General features: G+C 35.1%; 2 protein-coding genes across 5 annotated transcripts in view; both read left to right on the forward strand.

Annotated features, from left to right (window-relative positions):
- Window positions 1-364: 364 nt before the first annotated feature.
- The window catches only part of LOC127794448 (glutamate decarboxylase-like), a 53,761-nt gene continuing 29,189 nt past the window's right edge, over window positions 365-24,936 (forward strand). The window contains exons 1-6 of one of the 4 annotated variants that reach the window (XM_052325531.1): window positions 365-575; window positions 720-924; window positions 1,488-1,688; window positions 2,191-2,659; window positions 3,186-3,238; window positions 4,546-4,579. In XM_052325531.1, the coding sequence (XP_052181491.1) occupies window positions 490-575; window positions 720-924; window positions 1,488-1,688; window positions 2,191-2,659; window positions 3,186-3,238; window positions 4,546-4,572 (1,041 nt within the window). In that variant the 5' untranslated portion in view covers window positions 365-489 and the 3' untranslated portion in view covers window positions 4,573-4,579. Of the gene's footprint in view, window positions 576-719; window positions 925-1,487; window positions 1,689-2,190; window positions 2,660-3,185; window positions 3,239-4,537; window positions 5,266-24,936 lie in introns of those variants that run through there. The other 3 variants (XM_052325528.1, XM_052325530.1, XM_052325529.1) reach the window with 3 other exon arrangements.
- On the forward strand, window positions 12,611-24,436 carry LOC127794450 (putative D-cysteine desulfhydrase 1, mitochondrial). Its single transcript, XM_052325532.1, has 10 exons — window positions 12,611-12,956; window positions 13,045-13,110; window positions 14,179-14,373; window positions 14,449-14,559; window positions 15,769-15,860; window positions 20,399-20,491; window positions 22,315-22,372; window positions 22,444-22,557; window positions 22,865-22,962; window positions 24,012-24,436. Exons 1-10 carry the CDS (start codon window positions 12,630-12,632, stop codon window positions 24,214-24,216), a joined length of 1,359 nt encoding a protein of 452 aa, XP_052181492.1. The 5' UTR covers window positions 12,611-12,629; the 3' UTR covers window positions 24,217-24,436.

Raw genomic sequence — 24,936 nt, forward strand, 5'->3', positions numbered from 1 at the left:
TTTTACAATTTATTAATTTTTATAAACCAAATACATAATTATTAACTAATAAATTAAAAATAAATTTATTCAAACACATTAACAATTTAAACGTCAACTATAATAAGAGGGTTAGTGTGGTGTACCTATTTTGTGAAGTGTCTTGTTTTTTGGGTTAAATGATAATGAAGTATTTATTCTATATACGAGGAACAGTGACTACTAGAGTTGTGTGCTACGTGTCTACTAGAGTTGGTGTCACTTACTGCGCTACGTGTCAGACGACATTGATTAGAAGCCCCCTTACGTGTCTACATGTCCCAGTGGGAGCCGATGGTTCAATTTGTTCTTACCAGTACTATTTATGGCAAAACCAACCAACCGACCAACCAGGCCGCCGCCTGCATTTCCCCGTTTCTACTGCTTCTCTGCTAAAACCACTGGGCGATCTACAGAAAATAGGATTTCACTACATTAATTCAGTTTGGTTTTCTTTGATAGATCAAAGAAATGGTGGTTACAACTACCATATCGGACCCCCCCGAGCTTTTGCGCTCCACTTTTGCTTCCAGATATGCTCGCGCTTCTCTTCCCAGGTTATCTTTCTCTCTTCCTCTCTTCTTCTTCTTTATGCTTCAGAAATTTCAAGGCTGAATTTTGTTTTTTCTTTTAGTTAGCTAAAAAGGGAAAAGTTTGAATCTTTCTAACAAGTCGTCATATATATGGCCGGTGAGAGACAGATACAAGATGCAGGAGCAGCCGATACCGAAGGAAGCGGCGTGCCAGATAATAAAAGACGAGTTGATGCTGGACGGGAACCCGAGGCTGAACCTGGCGTCGTTCGTGACCACGTGGATGGAGCCGGAGTGTGACCACCTCATCATGTCCTCCCTCAACAAGAACTACGTCGACATGGATGAGTATCCTGTCACCACCGAACTCCAGGTGCAACCCCTCCTCAGGACTCCTACTACTCTATTAAGGGAATCTTAGATCATCATCCATCTTTATCCATGATCACATTCTCTGTAACCCCTAGCTATCTCATTCACCATGCTTAAGGCCATCATGTCCTATTTTACATGGTTTCTGTTGAGGTTTTTTTGGTTGTTGAATACAAAGGGGAAACCCAAGAACATAGGAACTTATTGAGGTTCTTTGATTGCTATTCGAGAGGATAGGTAACATTGATTGCACGACATTATGACTGTATGTTTGCCTATATGGGATTTAGGCTGGACACCCCTTGATTGATCATCACTCTTAAGTCTGCTATGGTCTCCTTGATAGGATCATTGGTCCCAAACCATTAAAACTGTGATTCTCATGGCTGGGAACCACTAAACCATAGAAGACCCAAGAAAGCTGCTTACAAGGCTCAAACAAGAGATTCTTCAGCCAAACCAACCTAACTTTACCGTCTGAACTGCCACCTTGATGGTTTTTGTTTGTTGTTGAGTTTTAGAGTATGATATGAGTTCTAATTACACTGTGTTATATCTCTGCAGAATCGTTGCGTTAACATGATAGGCCGTCTTTTCCATGCCCCCGTTGGACAAGATGAAAAAGCCATTGGGGTGAGTACAGTAGGGTCATCAGAAGCAATAATGCTGGCAGGTCTTGCATTTAAAAGAAAGTGGCAGGCGAAGAGGAAAGCAGAAAACAAGCCTTATGATAAGCCAAACATTGTTACTGGAGCTAATGTGCAGGTGGGTCACCATGAAAATTCTCATGTTCATGTGAATTCTTTGATGGCCTTCACTTATATTTTTCTGTTTTCGACATCTGTGTTCTGACTTGGTTTGTGTTGTAATACCATTTTTTTTCCTACAGTAGGCATTGCACGGGCTGATCATTGATGTTTCTTTCGGTTTGAAAATTAGCTACAAACCTATGAAATTCAACAAAGTTATTAAATTGCTTCCACCATTGCAAGAATTGCTTGGGCATCTATTTGCAATTTGTGGGTATCTGGGTTCTGAAGAGGTGCACCCAACTGTGTTTAAGCACCGGGAACCTTTAGATAAAAGGTGAAAGACAAAGCCAAGAGTGACATTAATGGAAGACCAATTGATTGACCATTCCAATCTGATTGAATTTATTTCATTTGCTAATTCTAAATGTTTTGGCTTAATGTATTTTCTTTCAGATGATTCAGTTAACTTTTTTGTGTTTTTGGTATTTCAACAAATGGAATGCTCCCATCCACAGGTTTGCTGGGAGAAGTTTGCTAGGTATTTTGAGGTTGAGCTGAAGGAGGTGAAATTGACAGAAGGGTACTATATAATGGATCCTGTGAAAGCAGTGGAGCTGGTGGATGAGAACACAATATGTGTTGCAGCCATCCTGGGCTCTACCTTGACTGGAGAGTTTGAGGATGTAAAGCTCCTTAATGAACTTATTGCCAAGAAGAACAAGGAAATTGGGTGGGACACCCCAATTCATGTGGATGCTGCCAGTGGAGGGTTCATTGCACCTTTTCTTTACCCTGATCTACAGTGGGATTTTCGTTTGCCATTGGTGAAGAGCATCAATGTCAGCGGCCACAAGTATGGCCTTGTGTATGCAGGTGTTGGCTGGGTTGTTTGGAGGGGCAAAGAGGAGTTGCCAGAAGACCTTATTTTTCACATCAACTATCTTGGATCGGATCAACCCACATTTACTCTCAACTTCTCTAAAGGTATCATTATATTATGCACTTCTCCCTGTTCAGTTAGCCTTGGCAACTTTTCTAAAGTGCCATTTTTTTTAATTGATTTTGAGGACTTGACGTTTGAATTGATCACTGCTTTGCTCCCTGAAACAACCGAGGTTGCAAAATGCCACAAATGATATGACGATCAGAAAAAGAAATTTAACTATAACCGACGGGAAATGGATATGCTGTTACAACTAGATGAGGTTGGGAATCAATGAAAATAAAACTATTTATAGTTTAGACTGAGTCAAACCATGCTGTAGACGTACACTAGCATGTATCCGAATCAATTGTATGTCTAAGATCGGCTTGTGATTGGGCACTCAGACAGTCATTGTTCCTTAAAGAATTCATCAAAAGGACCCAGAAACATCCTCTTTGTAGATGTGTAAATTGTGCTGCTATGATGAATGTAGCAGGGTTGATTTGGGCTGTTGTCAAGAGACAGTTAATTTACTCCGTCACATGGTACATTAAATCTTAGATGAATTTTTTCCTTCTTTTTCAGGATCAAGTCAGATAATTGCCCAATACTACCAGTTCATAAGGCTTGGCTTTGAGGTAATCCTCTGTTCATCGGTTCCTAATAACTTATGGGTCTTATAGCATCTCCGTGAAATGGATTATCTACCCTTTTTGCATGCCATCTCTATCATTTTCATTGTTTGTTCAATAAAATGGCAAAGATCAGGAGTCTAGAAACACGCAATCACTTTCCAAGAGTTGTTATGCTTCATAGTGGTTCTTTAAAAATGATCTATTTCAGAATTTTTTCTCTGCATTAGCAAGCACGCATAAATTGTCCCTTCGGATGCCCTAGATTCTAAAGAATATGGGGCAGTTTCTAAATATGACAAGGAAAGGTCTTTTTTTCTATCTCTATGGTCTGTCTACCATATCCCTATACAGAAGTTATTACGAGATAAAATACCTTGTTCACTTCCACATAGCTCAATATCATTTTGGAATGATTAAATAGGAAAAAAAGAAGAAGAAATAGGAAACAAGTAAAAAGGAAAGAAATAATATAAATGGAAAAAAAATTGTGCCCTTACTTCAGCCGTCTGGTATATTAATTAAGCAGGGACACAAACATGGTACAGAATTCCATACAGATCTAATAAAATGATTGGGCAGCTTATGGTCCTCATGTCGATTATCTTCCTACTTTTTAAATGCCAATGTTGGTGAATGCAGATGTAGCTATTCCTTGGGGGGGGGGGGGGGAGTAGGTTTTGCTTCGTACTTGTCAACTCATTTCCGGATAAGACAGGTGTAAAAGCTATCGCTGTCAAACAAGTTGGTTATTTTCGGTTAACTCTGAAAGTTTTAGGTGGTTTCACTTTCTCCCAGAACAGTAGGGGCGTGCTCAGTATTAGAAAACATTTTTTGTTTTCTAAGTATAGTATTTTATTGAATAATTGAATCTCTAATTAACAAATAGAAATTCAGTTTTTTAATTTTATATTATGAATTAGAAAACAACATTTTTGATGTTTTCTAAATTTCTTTTAAAAAGAAGGACATGACTTTTTAAATATAAAATGTTTGGACATCTTTTAATTATAAAAATAGAGTCAGAATCTAAAAACTATTGGCTAAAACTGAATGGAGACTAGACTTTCCAAATGCTATTGTATCTTCCTGGTAGAATGCTATTGCAAAATTCTAGTGAAGTGTTTTGTGTACAAATCCTATTAGATTAGTATTTTCTTTTTTCCAGTTCAACTAGACTTCTTTCCTCGCTTTTTTTTCTCAAATTTTGATTTCCTAATACAATATCATAGTAGTGCATGCTTAACCTCGTCATTTCTTTGCTATTTCGGCCTGATTTACCCTTAATTCTTTCTTGTATACAAGGGTTACAGGGACATCATGGAGAACTGTATGGATAATGCAAAGGTGCTGAAGAAAGGAATTGAGAAGACAGGACGGTTTGAAATTGTTTCCAAGGATATCGGGGTGCCATTAGTGGCATTCTCTCTTAAAGATAGCAGCAAATACACTGTATACATGGTATCAGACAGGATGAGAAGGTTTGGATGGATTGTTCCAGCATACACGATGCCACCTAATGCCCAACACATTGCTGTCCTGCGCGTTGTTATTCGGGAGGACTTCAGCCACAGCCTGGCAGAGCGACTTGTGGACAATATAAAGCAGGTCCTGAAGGAGTTGGACGCATTGCCACCCCATGTGTCCACAAAAACCGACCATGTCACTCCTAGTGTTGATAAAGCACCCAAAGAGATGGCCAGTTATAGGATTGTTGATGGCAAGACCTATGGAGTCTGCTAGGCCTCTAAGCCTCATTTGCATGCCTGGTACGGTCACCCATCAGGAACTTACTTTTATCCTACGGAAAGAAACTGCTGCGAGAATGTCTCCTTACCTCGTCTAACAACTCTTCTGTGGGCATAGCTATGGGCTTAGCTTACTGTAAAAAGTCTTCTTAAATTTGTCTTCGTGTAATCACCAATGAAAGCTGTGACAATAAGTTGCTTTAGATGCCTATATATCATAAGAAGTAGCCATGACATTGTAAACGTGTTAAGTCCTAGATTTTCTACTTGAGCGCAGTTGTTTAGTTGTTTAGTTGTTTTAGATGTCTATATCACAAGATATAGCCAAAAGGTGACCGATATCTCAAGCAAGTAAAATGCTTTACATGAATCAAAATTATGTCCATTTCTTTGGCCAAATTTATATTTATATTTTTATATTTTTTTGGTGTTAATTTAAATCTTTCGTCGTTTTGTTTCAATTACATTTTTGTCTTATTTTTTAATCAATTTAACATTTATATTTTAATATTAAAAAAATGACATGAGTCAAAGTATATAAATTAAATTAATTCAAAAATATAAATATGAAAATATAATAAAAATAACATAAAGTAGTTACTAAGCACGTATATATGAGTGTGTTTTCACCTAATAATTTAATTTTTTTTAAAAATATATATTTTCTATAAGAATCTTTGCTAACCCTTATAATTTACATATCTTTGCAAAACTTTTATTTGTTTGACCTTTTATTCTTATTTTTTAAAATTTATTAGACATTATTCTCCTAAACGACGCTTAAAGAAATTTATCTCTAATAGACTCACATTTTTACCTAAATTCTTGTATTTAGTTTAGTTTATCTAAACAGATTCTTTACGTGTGCACTTATTTTCACAAAAACCTAATTTAGTTCATATGTTGTATTAAGAAATTCAAATTTTTTATTTATTTCAAAATATTGAATTTAAAATAAAGAAAAAAAAGATTTTTTGAGGGGTTCAACCGAAATCTTTAAAAATATTTAAAATAAGTTTATAAGTCACTACAACTTAATATATGAACACAAAACTCATTCATTTTCACCAAAATAAATTAACATGCCTTAAGTAAAAACTTAGTTTGCACAATAGGTTTAATATGCTTCATGAACTCAATATTACCAAATTAAAACCTATACATGTTTCTGGTGCATTACATAAAAACATGTATAGCATCCATAAAACATGACATGCCACACAAAATAATGAAGCTTCCAAAACATATGTTTCAAGACCTTTCTTTTCATTCGAACTACTTGGCTTACTTGGAATATTTGAATATTTCAAATGATGAACATTTTAGGTGACAAATCCCCTCAAAATAAAATATTTATATACAATGTGTACATGAAAAAAAAATACAAGTTTCTACTCCACCATACCATTTGTAAAAATGTCACCATATTTTCAAGAGTTTTCTTAACTAGTCCCTTAAACACTTCTTAAAAGGTCCTCAATCATATCATCTCTAGCCTAAGTGGTATAGAGTAAAATAATATAAGTATACAAGATCATGGATGTAAATGAAAATTCAAACAAAATCCATTTTTTAAATTATTTTCTCATGCAACACGAAAAAACCACAAAATAAGAGTTTGAGGGTGGAGAACACATTGGAGCCTCTTAGGTGAAGATCTTTCCTGTTTTTCTTAGTTTTCCAATCTCTTTTACTCACCTTAGTGGAGACTTTTTTCCCCCTCCTCATGCTATCTCTTTTCTTTTTTTTCTCCCATCTCATATTTCTTTCACACTTGGATCTTTCTTCTTCTAACGATTTAAAGAAAACCATTTGTAATGAGTCGTTTATCCATGATTTAATGTCAATTTGTGGGTTTGAGGTACTAGGTAAAAATTGTAAAATTTCATGCATTTTTGATTGAGGGAGTAATGACAAATATTCAAAACTTTTGGGATTTAAGTGTAATTTTGAAAATTGGGAGTGAGATTCCCTTAAATATAAAATATGCACATATATAGGTGAAAGAGCTTGTAGGTTTGGTAGATGCACGCGCACACAAGGGGGAGCTGGTCATGGGTTTGAATCCAAGTGAGCGTGGGGGGAAAAAGGCTGGATTTTTTTCCAGCCATTAGGTGCTCAAAACAACGTTATTTTAGGCGTTATGCACCCGCTGGTCACGCCACGCAAGGCCTATACGGGCCTTATTGTTGCTGCCATGTGCAACAATTGCCATATGCAGCCTTGTTGTTGCACCACTTGACACAGCCACATGGCATTTTTGCCACTCACTTCTTTTGCTTGAGCTTATAAATAAAAAGGGGCTGGAAAGGAATTTGAGAACGGGAAGAAAGGCAGCAAGCTTAAGTAGGAAATTTGAACAACATAGTTAAGGTAAGTGCAAAATTAATTAGAATTAAATAGAAAGTAGTCTTGATAATATTTAATTTAAATATTTATTTTATCTTTCGAATTTTAATTTTATTAAAAAGAGGCTTGAGCTGAGATGATAACAACTCTGGTACTATGAGAGGTTTAAAAGCGAAAATTTAAGTCAATTTCCTATCATCCTCTTTCCATTTGACCAGCTCTCTATCATTTTATGCAAGTTCTCCTCATTTCCATACAAGTTCTTATACTCTCTGATTGTTTGGTTAATTAGTTTTTAGTCAGTCAGTGATTTACACTTTAAAAATCCTTATCCTTGGACACTTGCTTAATTTTATAGGATTTGGATCGTCCTATAATTCTTTTGTGGAATGATGCCTAACCATACAGGGATAGGTTCCTAGATGCTATTGGGGGTGATATTTTCATGCTTACAACTTTACTTTACTATTGCATGTTTATGGGTGGTTGGCATTTGGGGGTTTATATGTTGAATATACAAGGGCATGAGCATGCTAGTGTGTCGCGAGTGTGCAGTTAGAAAGCATCTACATGGCTTCCATATTTTTATGTGGGCATAACATGGCTTGATGCGTGGCTTATGGAAGTTATGTATCATCGTCAATGCTGCAATAGTCTTGCATCCTTATATGATGCATTGCATAGTTATTATTGTGCACGACATATTTATCTGCAGGATGTACGTCTATAGGCTCGGGTGACAGGAGGATCGTCCCGAATAAGCTTCAGCTCAGTTGTTGTAGGAGCTTTGGGCTCAAAAGCATTTGGCTCGGGATGTGTTAGCCAATTCATGGCTGCATACAGGTTTATATAGAACCTTAGGTGCCGGTATGTGTCTTATGTGTGGGCCCTTGCTTCATTATTTGTGCATTGTTGCATGTGTTTTTGTGTAACATGAGTTATGGTTCATAGCATGATTTGTGTGTGGAATACGAGCAAGGTAATCTCTAGCTTTGTAGCCTTTTTGTTTCCTTATGTTTGTTGAGTCTTGTGACTCACTCTTGCTTTCCATCATTTTAGGTAAGGGAAAAACAAAGGTCAAGAGTAGTGTCTGATCCGACAGGGTAGAGTATGTACAGGGTAATCCCAACTGAAGACCCTCAGGAGAGTGGTTGTTGTTCTTGGGTGCAAGATGATGTTGTTTTGTTCTTTTTGTCGTTGTGTACGATAGTATCCTAGCGACTGATTAGTGGTTCTTGTTATATATAGTCTCATCCATACTTGACAGCTTATCTATTTATATTATGCTTTCACTGTGTTTTTGTATATCTTTTTCTCTTTTCTAGGGACTCCACCTCAGCTTCCCTAGCTTAAGGGTTGCCGGGTTGGGGTTCCCTACAGTCTTGGTATCAGAGCGAGATTGGAACGTGTCAGTACTTGTACACATAGGTATGTCGGGTGGTTCATGGCACGATTTGTGTGTTGAATACGGGCATGTAGTCTTTAGCCTTGTAGCCTTTTTGTTTCCTTATGCTTGTTGAGTCTTGTGACTCACTCTTACTCTCTATCATTCTAGGCAGAGAAAAAATAAAGGTCGAGTGCAGTGTCTGATCCGACATGATAGAGTGTGTACAGGGCAATCCTAGCCGAAGACCCTCGGGAGGGTGGTTACTGTTCTTGGGTGCGAGAAGATATTGTTTTGTTCTTTTTGTCGTTGTGTATGGTAATACTCTAGCAACTAGCTAGTGGTTTTTATTGTGTATAGTTTACTCCGTACTTGACAACTTATCTATGTATATTATGCTTCCACCATGTTTCTGTATATCTTTTTCTCTTCTCTAGAGACTCCACTTCGACTTCCCTAACTTAAGGGTTGTCGGGTTAGGGTTCCCTACACACTTGTACTTATTTGTATCAAACAACTTGGGCACCACTTCACCTTTTGGGTTAAGTTTTCAAATTTCTTCAAAACTTTTCAGTTGGGTGAAAAACATTTGAAATAAAGCTCAAAGTGTCATTTTTTATTTAAGATAAACAAGTACCGAGACCCTATATTTATATTAAGATTTAACTCAAAGAAATACTTAGCCCAAATAATTGGATTCAAACCTTAATCTGGACATAGATCTCTATCACCTCTTCTCAAGATTACCCTCACGGCCTAGACTTGATCATCCATGTGGCATGACCATATCTCTTTATCAGCATCTTAGTACATTTATATAAAAATATGAATTTCAAGAGACAAATAAGTTTTTTATTACATCCTCTGACATTGTTCCATATTTGATGTCAAAATTGATTTGATCATCAAAGACTATATTGAAGAGACTAAGTCCTACCTTCCTTATACGTCGAGCTAGCTTTAGACAAGTTTTGGCTCGTGGAAAGTGATTAGTGGTTAATTTTATAAAAATTTTGTTATAATTATACCCTTCTTTTGATCTTAAAAATGGTTTAAATTAGATATTAATATATATTTTATAGTTATATGCAAATTTAAATTGAAAAATGAATGAAATGAAATTTTAAAGTAAAATTTAATAATAATAATAATAATATATAAAATTATATATAATACATATACATCATTATATGCATGCATGTAATATATATATATATAATATAATCTAATATATATATGTGCCATGTGTAATACATATATATAATATATAATTTATTAATAACATTAAATTATTTTTATTTTTTTTTAAGCACGAAAAATTCAAGCCCATGAAGACTTAAAGTCCATGAAGAATTCAAATCCATGAAGAAATCAAACCCATGAAGAAATCAAGCCCATGAAAAATTAAAGTCCATGAAGAATTCAAATCCATGAAAAAATCAAACCTATGAAGAAATCAAGCCCATGAAAAATTAAAGTCCATGAAGAATTCAAGCCCATGAAGAATTAAGGCCCAATTTGAGCAACCCATGGAAGATATTATTTGGAGAAGGCCCAAGGATTATTTTTAATCCTAATGAAGATTAAAAACCAATTTATAGAAATCTATTTTTATTTTTTATGTGAGAGCTTTATTAGGTGTGTTTTTTAGCTAAAATCCATTTAACTATTAGGTGGATATTATAGCTAAAATCCATTTAACTTTATGAGTGCTTTATTAGGTATATATTTTAGCTAAAATCTATTTAATATTAGGTGTGTATTATAGCTAAAATCCATTTAACTTTAAATGTGTGAGTGCCCATTAGATATAAGTATGTTTAGTTGAATAATTGAAATTGTGTGGTTTGTATTGCATCTTGTGACCTATAAATAGATCACTTGATTGCATTTGTAAGTGTGATTATTATTCTTGAATAAAAGTTTAGTTGTTTCCTTATAATTCTCTCTTTGAGAATTGTTCTTGTTCTTTCTCATTTTCTTTAGTACTTTCTCTTGTAATCTTACTTTTTTTCTTTCTTCTTTTAAATTCTTATGTCATTTATTATTACTTTATTATTCACCGCCTAAATGGCCGGTTAATTTATGCCTTTAAATTTCTGCAATTTTAATTCTTGTCATTTAATTATTCACCGCCTAAATGGCCGGTTAGTTTATGCCTTTAAATTTCTGCAATTTTAATTCTTGTCATTTAATTATCCACCGCCTAAATGGCCGGTTAGTTTATGCCTTTAAATTTCTTGTCATTTAAATTCTGTTATTTAAATTACGTCATTTAAATTTCTGTCAATTAACTTTCAAATAAAAATGAGTAGTTAAATCTAATCTTGGGTTAAGGCAAGGACAGTGTCTAACGCCAATGATTCCCAAAGAAAGCTGCGCTTTAAATAAGTAACATTAATTTAAATTTCAGTATGAGTGTGTATTAATTATTGAAAAATCACTAGGTTTGGATTGGAGCGTAAGCCTAACTTAAAGCTTTCATGCCATGTATGAGAGTTACTAGAACTGGAAACGCTATCATACCTAAACCCAGATGATTAATTTAGTTGTTTTGTGTATTAATTGCAATTGGATTTATGGTGGTTGCTTAAATTAGAATCTCGCATATCATGTATGGGGATTGCTTAACCTAGAACTATCATCATCTCTAATTGCATTTAATAACAAACCCTCATATCTGAAATTAAATTAATGTTGCTAATTTTTTATGCTAAAATTTGGGAATCAACGGGTTGGTACTGAAATTGTTTTAACTCAAGCACTATCCAAATTCATATTTTTACGTTTAATGTTTATTTCAATTTCTGCCTTACTTTATTTTCTAGTATCTGTTGTCTAAAAAAAACTCATAAAAAAACCTTGTTGCCAATTTGTCCAAATGCGTGTGCGTGTGTGTGACATTCTTTTTCTTTTGCCATAAATAAATCTCTTAGTGGACGACCTGGATTCATCCAGAAAATATAAATTTAAATTTGGACTACAATTGCACTCGTACACTGGCGAGTATAAACCTCTCATTAAAATAAAAAAAATATAAAAGTTTTATTATGATTTGTTCTTATTATGTTTTAATTACAGGGTGAGAGTGCAGTCAGAAAGCTACCAAATCACTTGCCACTACCTTAAAGTTTGCAACTTGCAACCTTCCCATGTCTAATATAATAAATTTTAAATAAGGTATTACTTCATATTAATAAAGAAATAAAAGATAATTATTTTATCTTAATACTCTATGATAAAGGAGAGGAAGTTGAGAGAGAAATAAGATGTAAAACTTGTTACTCTACATAAATATTTAAAAGATACTTAATAGACATTTATTTTATTTTAGTGAAATAAATTGATTCTTAAATTATTTTAACTTATTTATGATGTCAAATCCTAATTACCTAATTATATCTTATTATGTTGTAATGACTTTCTTATTCACATAGAAATTGAGTCATAAATTATGATGCATGGAAACATTTTGAGGGTATCATTTCGACGTTTTTTAAATATTTTTTGTACAAAAAATATATAAAAAAATATTTCTGTCATTTTTTATAATTTTAAATTAAAAATACATTTTTTAAATATTTCTTGTAACAAAAAATATAAAAAAAATATTTTTGTCATTTTTTATAATTTTAAATTAAAAATTCGTTTTCATCCACGAAGTTGAAGAACAAATTTTTTTCCTCTAACCACAAAGTATTTAGTTTTTGATTGTACAACTATATATTTTATAAATTTTTATATTAAAAATTATATTACAAAAATATCTCTATATTTTTTTATTTATCCATTTTTTGGAATTTTCCTTTCTTATTTTTTTAAAGTGTCATTTTTTTTTTCATAAAATATTAATATTTTATTTTCCTTTATGTGAACTTATCCAAGTCCTGATGGTGCCGCGGTGAGCCCAAACTAAATGTTGAGCTGCGTGAACATCGGGGGGCCGTCTGTAAGCAGAGTTGTCTGTGCCAGCCCATTGATAGCCGGCCGTCGACCTCCGATTGCCTCAGCTCTGAAATTGAATTCCGACCAAATTCAACCAGAACGACAAACACAAAGCGCCCTCCACTCTACTGATCGGAGCAATTTTCCAGTCGCGACAGAGATGGAACCTCCGATCGAACAACAGCAATCAGGGAACTCCTCCTTGGGCGGTGGTTTTCTCGCCAAGAAACCCTACGAGCCTCCCTTCTGGGCCTCCCATCTCAACCCTATTCCTTCTCACGTCTTCTCTTTCGGACATGTACACGCACTCTGTCAATATATATCATTTATGTATAGGTAGTTGCCGAATGGGGATTGAATTTTATATTGTTTTTATTTTTTAACAGTTTCCTACTCCAATTCACAGATGGAACCTCCCTAATTTGCCGAGGAATACTCAAGTTTGGCTGAAGGTAAAGTACAAACATTCCACTTGCTTTTTTCCCGACCGAGTGGCTGTTGTGAACTGCAAATGCAACTAAACACACTTTTGCCTCGTGTGCATGTTTCTTGTGAAATGTGCGTAATGGCTAACACTTTATTTGGTTGGAGGGGAGGGAAAGTGAAGTGAAGTTAGTCTAAGAGAGAAAGAGAAGGAAGGAAAGGAAAGAAAATATTCGCACTTCTTGTTTGGACAATTAAGGGGAAGGGAAAGTGGAGTTCTCTTCTCATTGTTTGGGTTGATAATAATTATGTAGGAGGAGGTGAATGGGGCACTTTTACCATTATATTGTCTCTTGTTGAGCGTGTAGGTCACTGTTTCTGATATAAGAGATGAATTAGAAGGCAAACTTTTGAGAACTCGTTGAATTGTTCATGTTAGATGAGCAAAATATTATTTGCTGATATGTTTTAAGTTATTATCTTTTCACAGGACAAAGGGATTGAATATTGAGTTTAGTTTAATGTGGCAATGGATCTTTCAGCCTATCATTGGGATTTCGAAGCTTTAAAATAATTTTCAAAAATTGCAAGGCAGACCTTAAAAGAAGTTTTTGAGCTAAAAACCATACTTTAACCATATAATACACTAAAGCAACCCAACAGTCCATGGCTTTCATATCACCCAAATGGAAGTTATAAAATGCTGATGTGGAATATAAAAAGAAAATGTAAAAATGTTCACAGGGCTATGAGCTACCATCAGTTTAAAGCATCAGGCATGTTCTACTTTTTTCTGGAGATTTATTATATAGTCTGTTTGGTTGTCCATTTTGGGTTTATCCTGCATGATTGGTCAATACATGTTCTGGTTCATATTTTATTTTACAGAGGTTGGTTGGAGGAAACTTTACCACAAGTAATAGATTGTGTCCATTTGGCAACCTTAAGGACTTGCTTCTTTGGGTCACTGTGATTAGTTTCAACACACGTTGTGCTACTTGTGTTGTGTGCTTTTTGATAAGCTGTACTGTTGCATTTCAGACTTGCTTGATCTAACAGAAAACATTGCTTTTTTTTTATTATTATTATTATTATAGCGTGATGACCTTTCAGGAATGCAATTGAGTAGTAACAAGGTCAGGAAGCTGGAATTCTTGTTGGCAGATGCCGTGGCACAGGGGTCTGATTGCATTATAACAATAGGAGGCATTCAAAGCAATCATTGTCGTGCAACTGCTGTTGCTGCCAAGTACTTGAATCTAGATTGTTACCTAATACTATTCACCTCGAAGGTTACTTCTTTGCCATTTCGGAAAACTGTAACTTGTTTTTTGGAGGAAACTTCAGCTTTGTTTCATGTGCTGCAGATTCTTGTGGATAAAGATCCTGGACTGACAGGGAGTCTCTTAGTTGAGCGTTTAGTTGGAGCACATATTGGTCTTGTTTCAGTGGAAGAATATGTAAACGTTGGGAGCTTGGTAAATACCTTTCTATTGCCTTTTTTCCCTCTTCGTTCACTATGTGTAAAATTAGTGGCGGAGCCAAAAATTTTAGGCATGGTAGGTAAAAATTAAACCCTAAAGTTTAAATTTTGTCTAAAATTAAATAATATAAAAAAATTAAAAATAATATGATATTAAAATATATATATATCAATAAATTATACAATCGACATATTTTCATATTTTAATAATATCGCATAATAACATCATTATCAATTTTATTAAATATCTATTTTTTAATATACACAATTAACTTATCCAACAATCATTAATCTTCAATTTAATTACGCAGCCGAGTCTTGATAAATTTCATGACAGATTGTCATTCAATCATTGATCTCCAATTCAATTAAGTAGTCGAATCTTGACAAATTTCATGATAGAAAATATGTTTTCTACTATAGTTTCAAATGTGTAAATGACAAATTTGTAATAAGAAATAAAAAAAATTAATTCCTTTAATTAAAACATGGTTAAAGAAATGGTCAAGAGAGGTTAATATACACAAAAGAAAAGTGGGTCAAATTTTTATATATCTTATTTTTAATTTTCAGCCAATACTAAAAAAAGTACTGGTAGTCGCCATCGGCCATCATAACCGATAGTTTTTGACAATCAGAGTCAATGAGTCGACACCCTTATTTTCATTGACCAACATATCTAAAAAATCAATAAAATCTAATAGCCAAATTTCATAAATCTAAGCTTAAATTTCTGACAAAACCCAATGCGCGTAAATGCACTGGGAATTGCCACCAACTATCGTGGCCAATGGTTTTTGGCAATAAGGGACAATCACCCGACACCCTTATTTTCATTAACTAATATATTCAAAATTCAAATTTCTTTAAAAATTCAGGGTGGGCATTTAAAAAAAAAATTAAAAAATACTAAATTATTATATATAATAATTTTTTAAAAAATCTAGGGTACACAATTGCCCACCCATCACTGCATGTGGCTCCGCCACTGTGTAAAACCATGGTCCTAATGAAAAAGTGCCAGCTAAACGGAAGTTAGCTCTTAGGCTTATATTGAAGACCTCACTAGGCTATTGATATGGGATTGGGTTCAGACAAAACTGAAGTTAACTTATGCTTGTACTCTTTACCAGCGTAAGTTATTTTGAAACTGGTAGCTTTTTCTAGAAAGTATGACAAAGTTTCTTTGTGCCTCTATTCTTAGTCTCTTACTAGTTTGCTAAAAGAAAAGTTGCTAAGGGAAGGGAGAAAGCCATATGTCATTCCAGTCGGAGGATCAAATTCCCTTGGAACCTGGTGAGAACAGAATAAACCTTCATATTCTCTTTGTGCCCTGTAGCTTCTTTTTCCTGTCCAGCTGTAAAAGTCTTTTGTTAAATGTTAGAAGACAGTTTTCTTCCCGAGGACAAATTGGCATGCTTCTCTTTCACTAAAATTGCCAGTATCTTTTATTCTGCTTTAATTTTTAGAGCCATTGAAGCTATAATTGCTATGTTCATGGCCATCGTTCAAGTGTTTATGGAATTCGTGACATCTCAATTCTACAAAGATTTCATTTTCTTTTTCTGGTCAACAAACACCAGAAGGTTGAAGGTATTGTTTTGTTTCCAAATGAAATGAAGTAACATCAACTTGTGCTTTGTAATAGAAAAAATGTAGCATAAATAGACCAGAAAGAACCATCACAACTTGTGCTTTCCATTTATAATTTATGGAGCATAATTTTGGAGATATGAATTGAGAAAAGAACCAATCAAGAGGAAGCAGTTATCAAATCCTATCTGATTCAATTATAATCTATCTATAATTGAATCCAATAACTTGAATAATCCTTACACTCAGAGTTATCGTATACTGCATAATCCTATCAAGCAGCATGTAAAATTGAAGTAGGAAACAAACATAATAAAATTCTTAATCCTGTGTGAAGTAATTTTCCACAGTAAGTAATTTTCCCAAAATAATCTCAATTATTACTTGTAATAAAGTTTTAACTTATGATTTTTGTTACAATTGTGACCCAAAATTCAAATTTAACTGAGATTGGAACTCCTAATTTGACCGTGATTATGACTTTGAATTTCACTGTGATTATTATGATGCCGTCAAATTCAATTTTATGTGAGATTTATCTAATCTGGAAGAATATTCTCATACATTATTTTGTGATTAGGTGGAATGAAGAGATACAATTGAAAATTAAAAATAAGAAAACTTGCTATAAGGCGGTATATCAATGCAACAATGAAGAAAATCAAAAAAACTATAAAGAAGTAAAAAAGGCAGCAAAAAGAGCTGTTAGTGAAGCAAGGTCAAAAGCATATGAGAATCTATATAAACGACTTGATACAAAAGATGGAGAAAGGGATATATATAAATTAGCTAAAGCAAGAGAAAGAAAAACACGAGATTTAAATCAAGTGAAATGCATAAAAGATGACAATCAAAATGTTTTAGTAAATGAGGGAGCGATTAAGGAGAGATGGAATGAGTATTTCACAAAATTATTCAATGATGGTGGTGACACAAGAGTTAGGTTGGGACATCTTAGTAACTCCGAAGGGAATGTGAGCTACACATTTTATCGACGCATAAGTTCAAATGAAATAAGGCAAGCATTAAAAAAGATAGAAAATCATAAGGCAGTGGAACCAGATAATATACCAATAGAAGCATGGAAATGCATGGGAGAAGATGGCATCTTCTGGCTAACGCAACTATTTAACGCCATCCTTAAATAAAAAAAGATGCCAGATGAGTGGAGGAAGAATACTTTGGTTCCTATATACAAGAACAAATGAGATGTTCAAAACTGTGAAAATTATAGAGGAATTAAGTTAATGAGTCATACCATGAAACTCTGGGAGAGAGTAATAGAGCAGAGGCTCAGAAAGGAAACAAAGGTGTCAGAAAATCAGTTTGGTTTCATGCCTGGTAGGTTAACAATGGAAGCTATATATTTACTAAGGCGTCTAATGGAAAGGTATCGAGATCATCACAAGGACCTACATATGGTGTTTATAGATCTAGAAAAGGCCTATGATAGAGTCCCTAGAGAAGTATTATGGAGGGTTTTAGAGAAGAAATGAGTCAAAATAGCCTATATACAAGCCCTTAAGGACATGTATCATGGTGTAGAGACAAGGGTTAGAACATGCGGAGGGGATACTGAACCATTTACAACTACAATAGGACTGCATCAAGGTTCTGCACTAAGTTCATACTTATTTGCCCTAGTAATGGATGAACTCACTAAAGATATTCGGACAGATGTGCCATGGTATATGTTATTTGCAGACGACATAGTGTTGGTGGATGAAACAAAAGAATGAGTGAACACTAAGCTTGAGTTGTGGAGAAACAATTTAGAATCTAAGGGATTTAAATTAAGTAGAAAGAAAACAGAATATATGGAATGTAAATTTAGTAAAAATGCAAGAATGGATGATGTTATAATAAAATTAGAAGACCAAATCTTACACAGAAAATACCATTTTCGATATTTGGGATCAGTGATTCAAAAAGATGGAGAAATCCACGAGGATGTCGCACATAGAATTAAGGCAGGTTGGCTAAAATGGAGAAATGCATCGGGGGTGTTATGTGATGGTAAAATCCCATTAAAATTGAAAGGAAAATTTTATAGGATAGCTATAAGACCAGTCTTGCTGTATGGCTCAAAATATTGGGCAGTCAAATATCAGCATGAGCAAAAGACGAGTGTAGCGGAGATGAGGATGTTAAGATGGATGTGCGGACATACAAGAAAGGATAAAATTAGAAATGAAGTTATTCGTAATAAGGTAGGAGTAGTGCCAATCGAGGAGAATATAAGAGAGACTAGACTAAGATGGTTTGGTCATGTGAGAAGGAGACTAAGAGACGCTCATGTGAGGAGAGTTGATGAAATGGAACAATTAGTCACAAAAAGAGGTAGAGGTAGACCCAAGAAGACTTTGGGAGAAACATTAAAATTTGATATGAAATATATGGATCTAAATGAGGATATGACAAAAGACAGAAATACATGAAAGTCTAGAATTCATGTAGCCGACCTCACATAGTGGGATAAAGGCTGGATATGTTGTTGTTGTTTTATTATTTTGTGATTAGGATATAATTTTTTATGTTCATCTATAGATGATTTTAAGTCTATAAATAGATGTTCAATGTTCTGGAATTAGTTGCAGTTATATCACTTTTGTATTACCAATATTTAGTTAGTGATATTTTGTTCTTTTGCTCGTGATTTTTCTCAATTTGGGTTTTTCACATTAAATTTTGTGTTCGTGTGCGGTTGATTTGTTTGATTGTGATTTGTTGTCAATCCAATTTCGTAACAAATTGGTATTAAAGCTGTTGGATCAAACCATCAACATTTGGTAGATCTCAGTCATTGGATCTGTATCATCATCAGCATCCGTTGATTTCAGGTTGCCCAATACGTTCAGCCCCTGTCGTCGCTGCATGTCCACATTCTCCTCCGTCGCCAACGACCTCGCCTTCACCATCGATTGCCCTTGCCCTCGCCGTCATTTTAGATTCGGTCGTTTTCCTCCACCTCATCGGTCATTTGCCTTTCGCTATTCGTGCCTTTGTCGATTGGAACATTGCCGGTCGCTATCGAGTTTCTTGTTGTCGATCTGCTCTTTTTTCCACCGTCAATCATTAGCCAACCTTCGTTACCTTGCTTCTCTGTCGTTAACCATCAGTCTTCCTTGCTGCTTATCATCCGTCAACACAGCTGTCATTGCCGATTGGGTTTCTCCATATTTGAAGACCATTGTTTTAGCACACTCATGTCCGTATCCAGATCTAGTTAGATCCAACCTACCATGTTCAGACCCGCTTAAGATTTGGTCAGTCCAGTGTTGACCCATTAGGCCATATCTGACTAGCTAATTTGCCAACTTAGATTCAGATATATTTTTGCCCAGATCTGGTATTCTGGTTTATTTTCTATTGGGATTTTGTTTATTGATCGCTTACATTATTTAAGGTTATTTGATCCTCGTATTGGCTACCTTGAAATATGATATTCCATTATTGAATCGGAATATCTTGATTCTCACTATTACAAGTTAAGATGCGTGCAATTTTGGACGGATGGATTTAAATGAAGGTGGAGTTATCAATGAGGATTTATATTGATAAATGCGGAGTTATTAAAATCAACAAAGATATGTTGATGCTGATATGTGGCTATGCTTTAAGTGCAGCAGAAGATATCCATTTGTGGATTTGGGTGGTATTTCCTATGGTGTAGTTTTGGTTAGTATTTATAAAGAGATTAATTCTCTGTGATTTTGTTGGAAGAAAGAATTTTGAATAATTCCATATTTAAATTTTGTGTCAAGATGGAGCTTATTACAATTGTGACCCGAAATTTAAATTTGACTGAGATTGGAACTCCTAATTTCACCATGATTATGACTTCAAGTTTTACTGTGATTATGATGTTAAATTTGATTTTATGTGAGATTTATCTTATCTGGAGTAATCTTTTCATGCATCATCTTCTGATTAGGATATGATTTTCTGTGTTCATCTATAGATAATTTTAGATCTATAATTAGATGTCTAATATTTTGGAATTAGTTGTAAGTATATCACTTTTGTATTACCAATATTTAGTTAGTGATATTTTATTTTTTCTGCTCGTGATTTTTCCTGATTTGAGTTTTTCATGTTAGATTCTATGTTCATATGTGGTTAATTGGTTTAATTGTGATTTGTTGTCGATCCAATTTCGTAACAATTTCCATCAATAGTCCTTTTGGTCTCTTGCACTCCATTTATGTGTTTGTATCTATAGAAGATTCTATTATTTTCAGGGGCTATATAGAAGCAGTTAGGGAGATAGAGCATCAGGTCCAAGTTGTGAATAGCAAAGAACGCTTTGATGATGTTGTTGTAGCATGTGGCAGGTTTTTTTCTACTCAATGCAGTTTTTTTTATACTCAGAATATTCTTATTTTAATGTTCTCATCTGAAGGTTTTTTGATATGTCAATTGGTTTAAGTTGTGCGTATTCAATAATTAGGCATGCAAATTGTAAAGGGTAAGCATCTTGATAGAATATTTATTTGTAAGGAAGAGCGGATTTGACTGTGTACTGTGTATCTAAAATTTGAAGCCAGTTTGAAACATGAAGAATGTAATAAAGTGAGTTTAAGTGAATGTCTAAAATTCCAGACTTGGAGATGGGACACATGCAGGACGTGAAGACTCGACAATTTCCAAAAGAAAACAAGGAAAAAGAAAAAGGGAGGGGGGGAGGGAGGGATGACACGGTACGGACACTTTACTTTTAAGTGAGAGTTTCCTTCCCAAACTAGAATCATATTGACCTCCCCTACTTTTATATTGTCGTAATAAATTCCGATCTCAGGTGAAGGGACTAATTACTTCTATAGTTGTTGACCCACGTTGTTTATGTACGTGTGATATGCATGTATAATCCACAACCACCTTCATGCTCACCCCCCTCCAGCCTGCAGTTGTCCCCCCTCTCACATAATCACACAGTACCACCTTCACTTCCAGCAGCTACCACTGCCACCACCACCACTCAGAGTTACCAACCTACCATCCTCCCCTCCCATCCCGCGTCTAACTTCCCGAGTCTAACTTGTACATGTGCACGAGAAAATTTACCATGACTTAGTCGTACTTCTTGTATTGGGAGCACTGGAATGCACTCAATCTTGGCCAAATAGAATCACACACTTCCACATGATTGAATTGATACACAAACAGAATACAATAATAGAATTAAATGATAGAGAAAAGAATGCAAACCACAAGAAGAACACCATCAATATATTGTGGTTCAGATCATCTAGGTGATAGATGATCCTACGTCCAGCCTCTAATCCTCTCTGAGAGCAATCGTATTAACAATCTCGAAACAATCAGTACTACAAGCGGTTCCTCACGAGTACAATCGAAAACTGAGATTACAAAGACTATCTTTCTCTAGACTTTTCTCTCAACACATGTACTCATTCACAATCACACATATAATCACTCAAGCGACTGCCCCCTGCCCTCTATATATAGACAGTGGGGGCGGACCATACAAGGAAATATAAAAGCTATAACAATACCAATTATACCCCCTATACAAGAAGTTACCGTTAGGAAACCCTAACTAACTAATCTGCCGCTTGAAAATATAATGGACTCCACTGATTTCTTCAAGGGCTAAACTCGATGCAAACTAATACAGCACTATATCATCAGTGCCTTAATTGAGGAGGAGGCTATTCACAGTGAGATACCTTCGAAAGCAGTCACAATGGACGAGTGCTGAAAGTACAACCACTTCATAGAAACTAATGAGACATTTCATTATATCTTATGCACACAACATTTCCAACACAAAGGGTTAGACATTGTTTTGCATCCAATGGCCAATTGTAATTTGGCTGCCATGCAACCACTGCACCAAGAAAAAGGTCGCAAGTTGCTTACAAACACCCACCTTCAAGGCAAGTTAACTTTCAGCGCAGCAAACTTAAGAAAACGTGTGTAGTAGCAAAAAACCTAAAATACACCACGATCATAAAAAATATGCTATTTTAGTCATAAATTTTTTAAAAAAAATTGAAGCTTCCTAAAACCATTTCTTAAAGCTTGATTCCGTGCCTTGCATTTCTAGAGTTTGTCCTCAATCTTGATTGCGGTAATTACTGTAAAATTTTTGCTGACGAAGAAACTGTTACATTTTCCTCTGTTTGATTGCTAGTGGGGGAACAATTGCTGGTTTGGCGATTGGATCATGGCTGAGTAACCTGAAGGCAAAAGTAAACTCTTTTCTTGGTCTCTAGTTTTCTCTGCTTACTGTGATAACTAACTTCAGTTACTTGGTTCTTAGGTTCATGCATTTTCTATATGTTACGATCCCGATTACTTCTACGAGTATGTTCAAGGTTTACTTGATGGACTCCAGGCAGGTGTTAGCTCGCGTGATATAATTAACATTCAAAACGTGAGCAATTTCTTCAATTAGCTAGTATCATTTTGGTTGAAAAGCGTGTTGTTCTATACCAGTTACCTTACTATCACTTGTTCACTATAGTCTACCTCTGTTAAAGAAAATTATTTGCTCAGTGGAAAGCTTCACTATCATCCAAGGATTGAAATTTTCTTGACAAACTAACAATACCATCTAGCAACATTTGACATAGTAAACAAACATCTTATGTCATTGTTTCTTGTCCTTGATTCCCTAATTCCTTCTAGTGCTGATAAGCCCCGGAGATTATACAGTCAAAAGTTGATTTGTTTTTCCACAGGCCAAGGGCCTTGGTTATGCAATGAGCACCTCTGAGGAACTTAAATTCATCAAGGTAGTCGCTGAAGCCACTGGAGTTGTTCTTGACCCTGTTTACAGGTTTGATGATGTCTTTGCTCTCTAGCGTACCCTTTAGTTTGATTGCAGGGGCTTTCTCATCTACTATTCAAACTTAATTTGACACACCATGAGTATTTTAAAGTACCTTGTGTGGAATGCTAGCACTGACATAACCTAACCCTAGCTTTGGAAGAATCATGAGTTAGGCATATAAAGTCTCCCGCAAAATAGAGTATACCAACTTTAGTATTTCATGAATTATGTGCACCTGGTATGTATACCTCAAACAAGGTAATATATATCATCTGGGTCCCCTTGCCCAAGGTATTATTTAAGATGGATGGAGGCATGAAACCACTTTGAAATGGCAGCAGAACTCAAGAACTATCTTTCATCATCCAAGATCTTTTGACAAAATGCAGTAATGCACTACAGGCATCACCGTCACTTTTATTTTCATCCTTTCCATAACTTTATATTGATAGTCTCCTCCATATTGTTATGCTCAGGAGTCCCACCCCTGGATGGGAACTCTTGATAGTCTTACTGGACCTTGTGGCGAAGTCGTGATGATAACTTGTTTTACTATTGCTATTTCCCACTATAGTATCATTCAAATAGCAAGGTCATTTAACCGTCCAGCCATTGTTTTTTTTGGTAGTCAGATCGTATGTTCAGTTTAATTTACATGTAACAAATTTCTTATTTGTGCTAATAATGTTTATGCCTAACTAATGCACTATTATCTCTCGAATTACTGGATGACATTACTTGTTCATGCAAAAACTTGGGAATACTCAAGTTTTGGTACTGATATTGTATCTTTTAAAAGTAGACATGTTGCTTTTCAGATGTCAGATCTTCTTAACTTGGTTCTACTCATGTCAAATGATCTTTTATTTTAATTAAGCCAATCAATTCAAAAGATCTAATTCTGTGTGATTTAGAGGCTGGCTACTGATTTTGTTGGTCAATGGGAATGATTTACTGGTTACGTATGATTCAACGGGTAGTTACTCATCATAAAATTTTAATTTCTATTAGATGATTGATATCTTTGACATGTTTCTGTTACTCTTCCGTTTTAGTGGAAAAGCTGCATATGCAATGGTGAAAGACATGGCCGAGTATCCAAGCAAGTGGGAGGGAAGGAAGATCCTTTTCATACACACTGGTGGTCTTCTGGGCTTGTTCGACAAGACTGACCAGTTATTGCCACTGGTAGGAAGCTGGGGCAAAATGGAAATCCACGAATCCATCCCACGGAACGACGGCACTGGGAAAATGTTCTAAGGCATGTGCAAGTAGCAGCGGTTGCAGCTTTTCAATGAAATCAGGGGGATGTGATATGAATGTTCCAGAAGGAATTTTCTGATGATGAAAACCAACTTTTTATTTGGGACAGTTGATTCAATGAGTGGCTTCTTTTTGGTTAACTGAAACGCCACGACCTCGAATTGTAAAATATTATTCTTGTAAAAAAAAAAAGAGAAATACCATTCAACTCTCTTAATCTTTGCAAAGTTATGAAGTCTCGTTCTTTAGACGCCGTTTCTGTATTTACCCATCAGAAATGTTTGCTTCTTTTACAGGGTAATATTCGATATAGTGGAGCCATGATGCATGAATATTTGATGATTAGCGGGTATGAAGATGTCAAAAAAGGGCCTTCTCGCTTGTTAGACGGATGGTCCTCTTGGGGTATTGAAAAAATTAGATCTATCTATTTATTGCATAAATAGAAATAGTTTGAAAGTGTCAACCCAAAGATTTAGCCTGATAATAAGAGACGACAGTAGCTAAACTTATTTGAGCGTTAGTGTGGTGTATGTAATTTGTGAAGTTTCTTTATTTTTTATTTTTGGGTTAAATGATAATGAAGTATTCTATATGCGATGAACAGTGCCTACTAGAGTTGTGTGCGTGGTGTCACTTACTGCGCTACGTGTCAGACGACAATGATTATAAATTTAGAAGTCCCCTTCCGTGTCTACATATCCCAGTGGGAACCGA

This window comes from Diospyros lotus, chromosome 2, assembly GCF_014633365.1.
Source record: "Diospyros lotus cultivar Yz01 chromosome 2, ASM1463336v1, whole genome shotgun sequence".
Lineage (NCBI taxonomy): Eukaryota > Viridiplantae > Streptophyta > Magnoliopsida > Ericales > Ebenaceae > Diospyros > Diospyros lotus.

Excerpts from the sequence above, each read along its gene's own strand:
- LOC127794450 (XM_052325532.1), top strand. The coding sequence starts at position 12,630 with ATGTTGAGCTGCGTGAACATCGGGGGGCCGTCTGTAAGCAGAGTTGTC. Across the intron at positions 14,374-14,448 it reads TAATACTATTCACCTCGAAG|ATTCTTGTGGATAAAGATCC; the intron begins GTTACTTCTTTG and ends CATGTGCTGCAG. Across the intron at positions 22,373-22,443 it reads TGAGTAACCTGAAGGCAAAA|GTTCATGCATTTTCTATATG; the intron begins GTAAACTCTTTT and ends CTTGGTTCTTAG.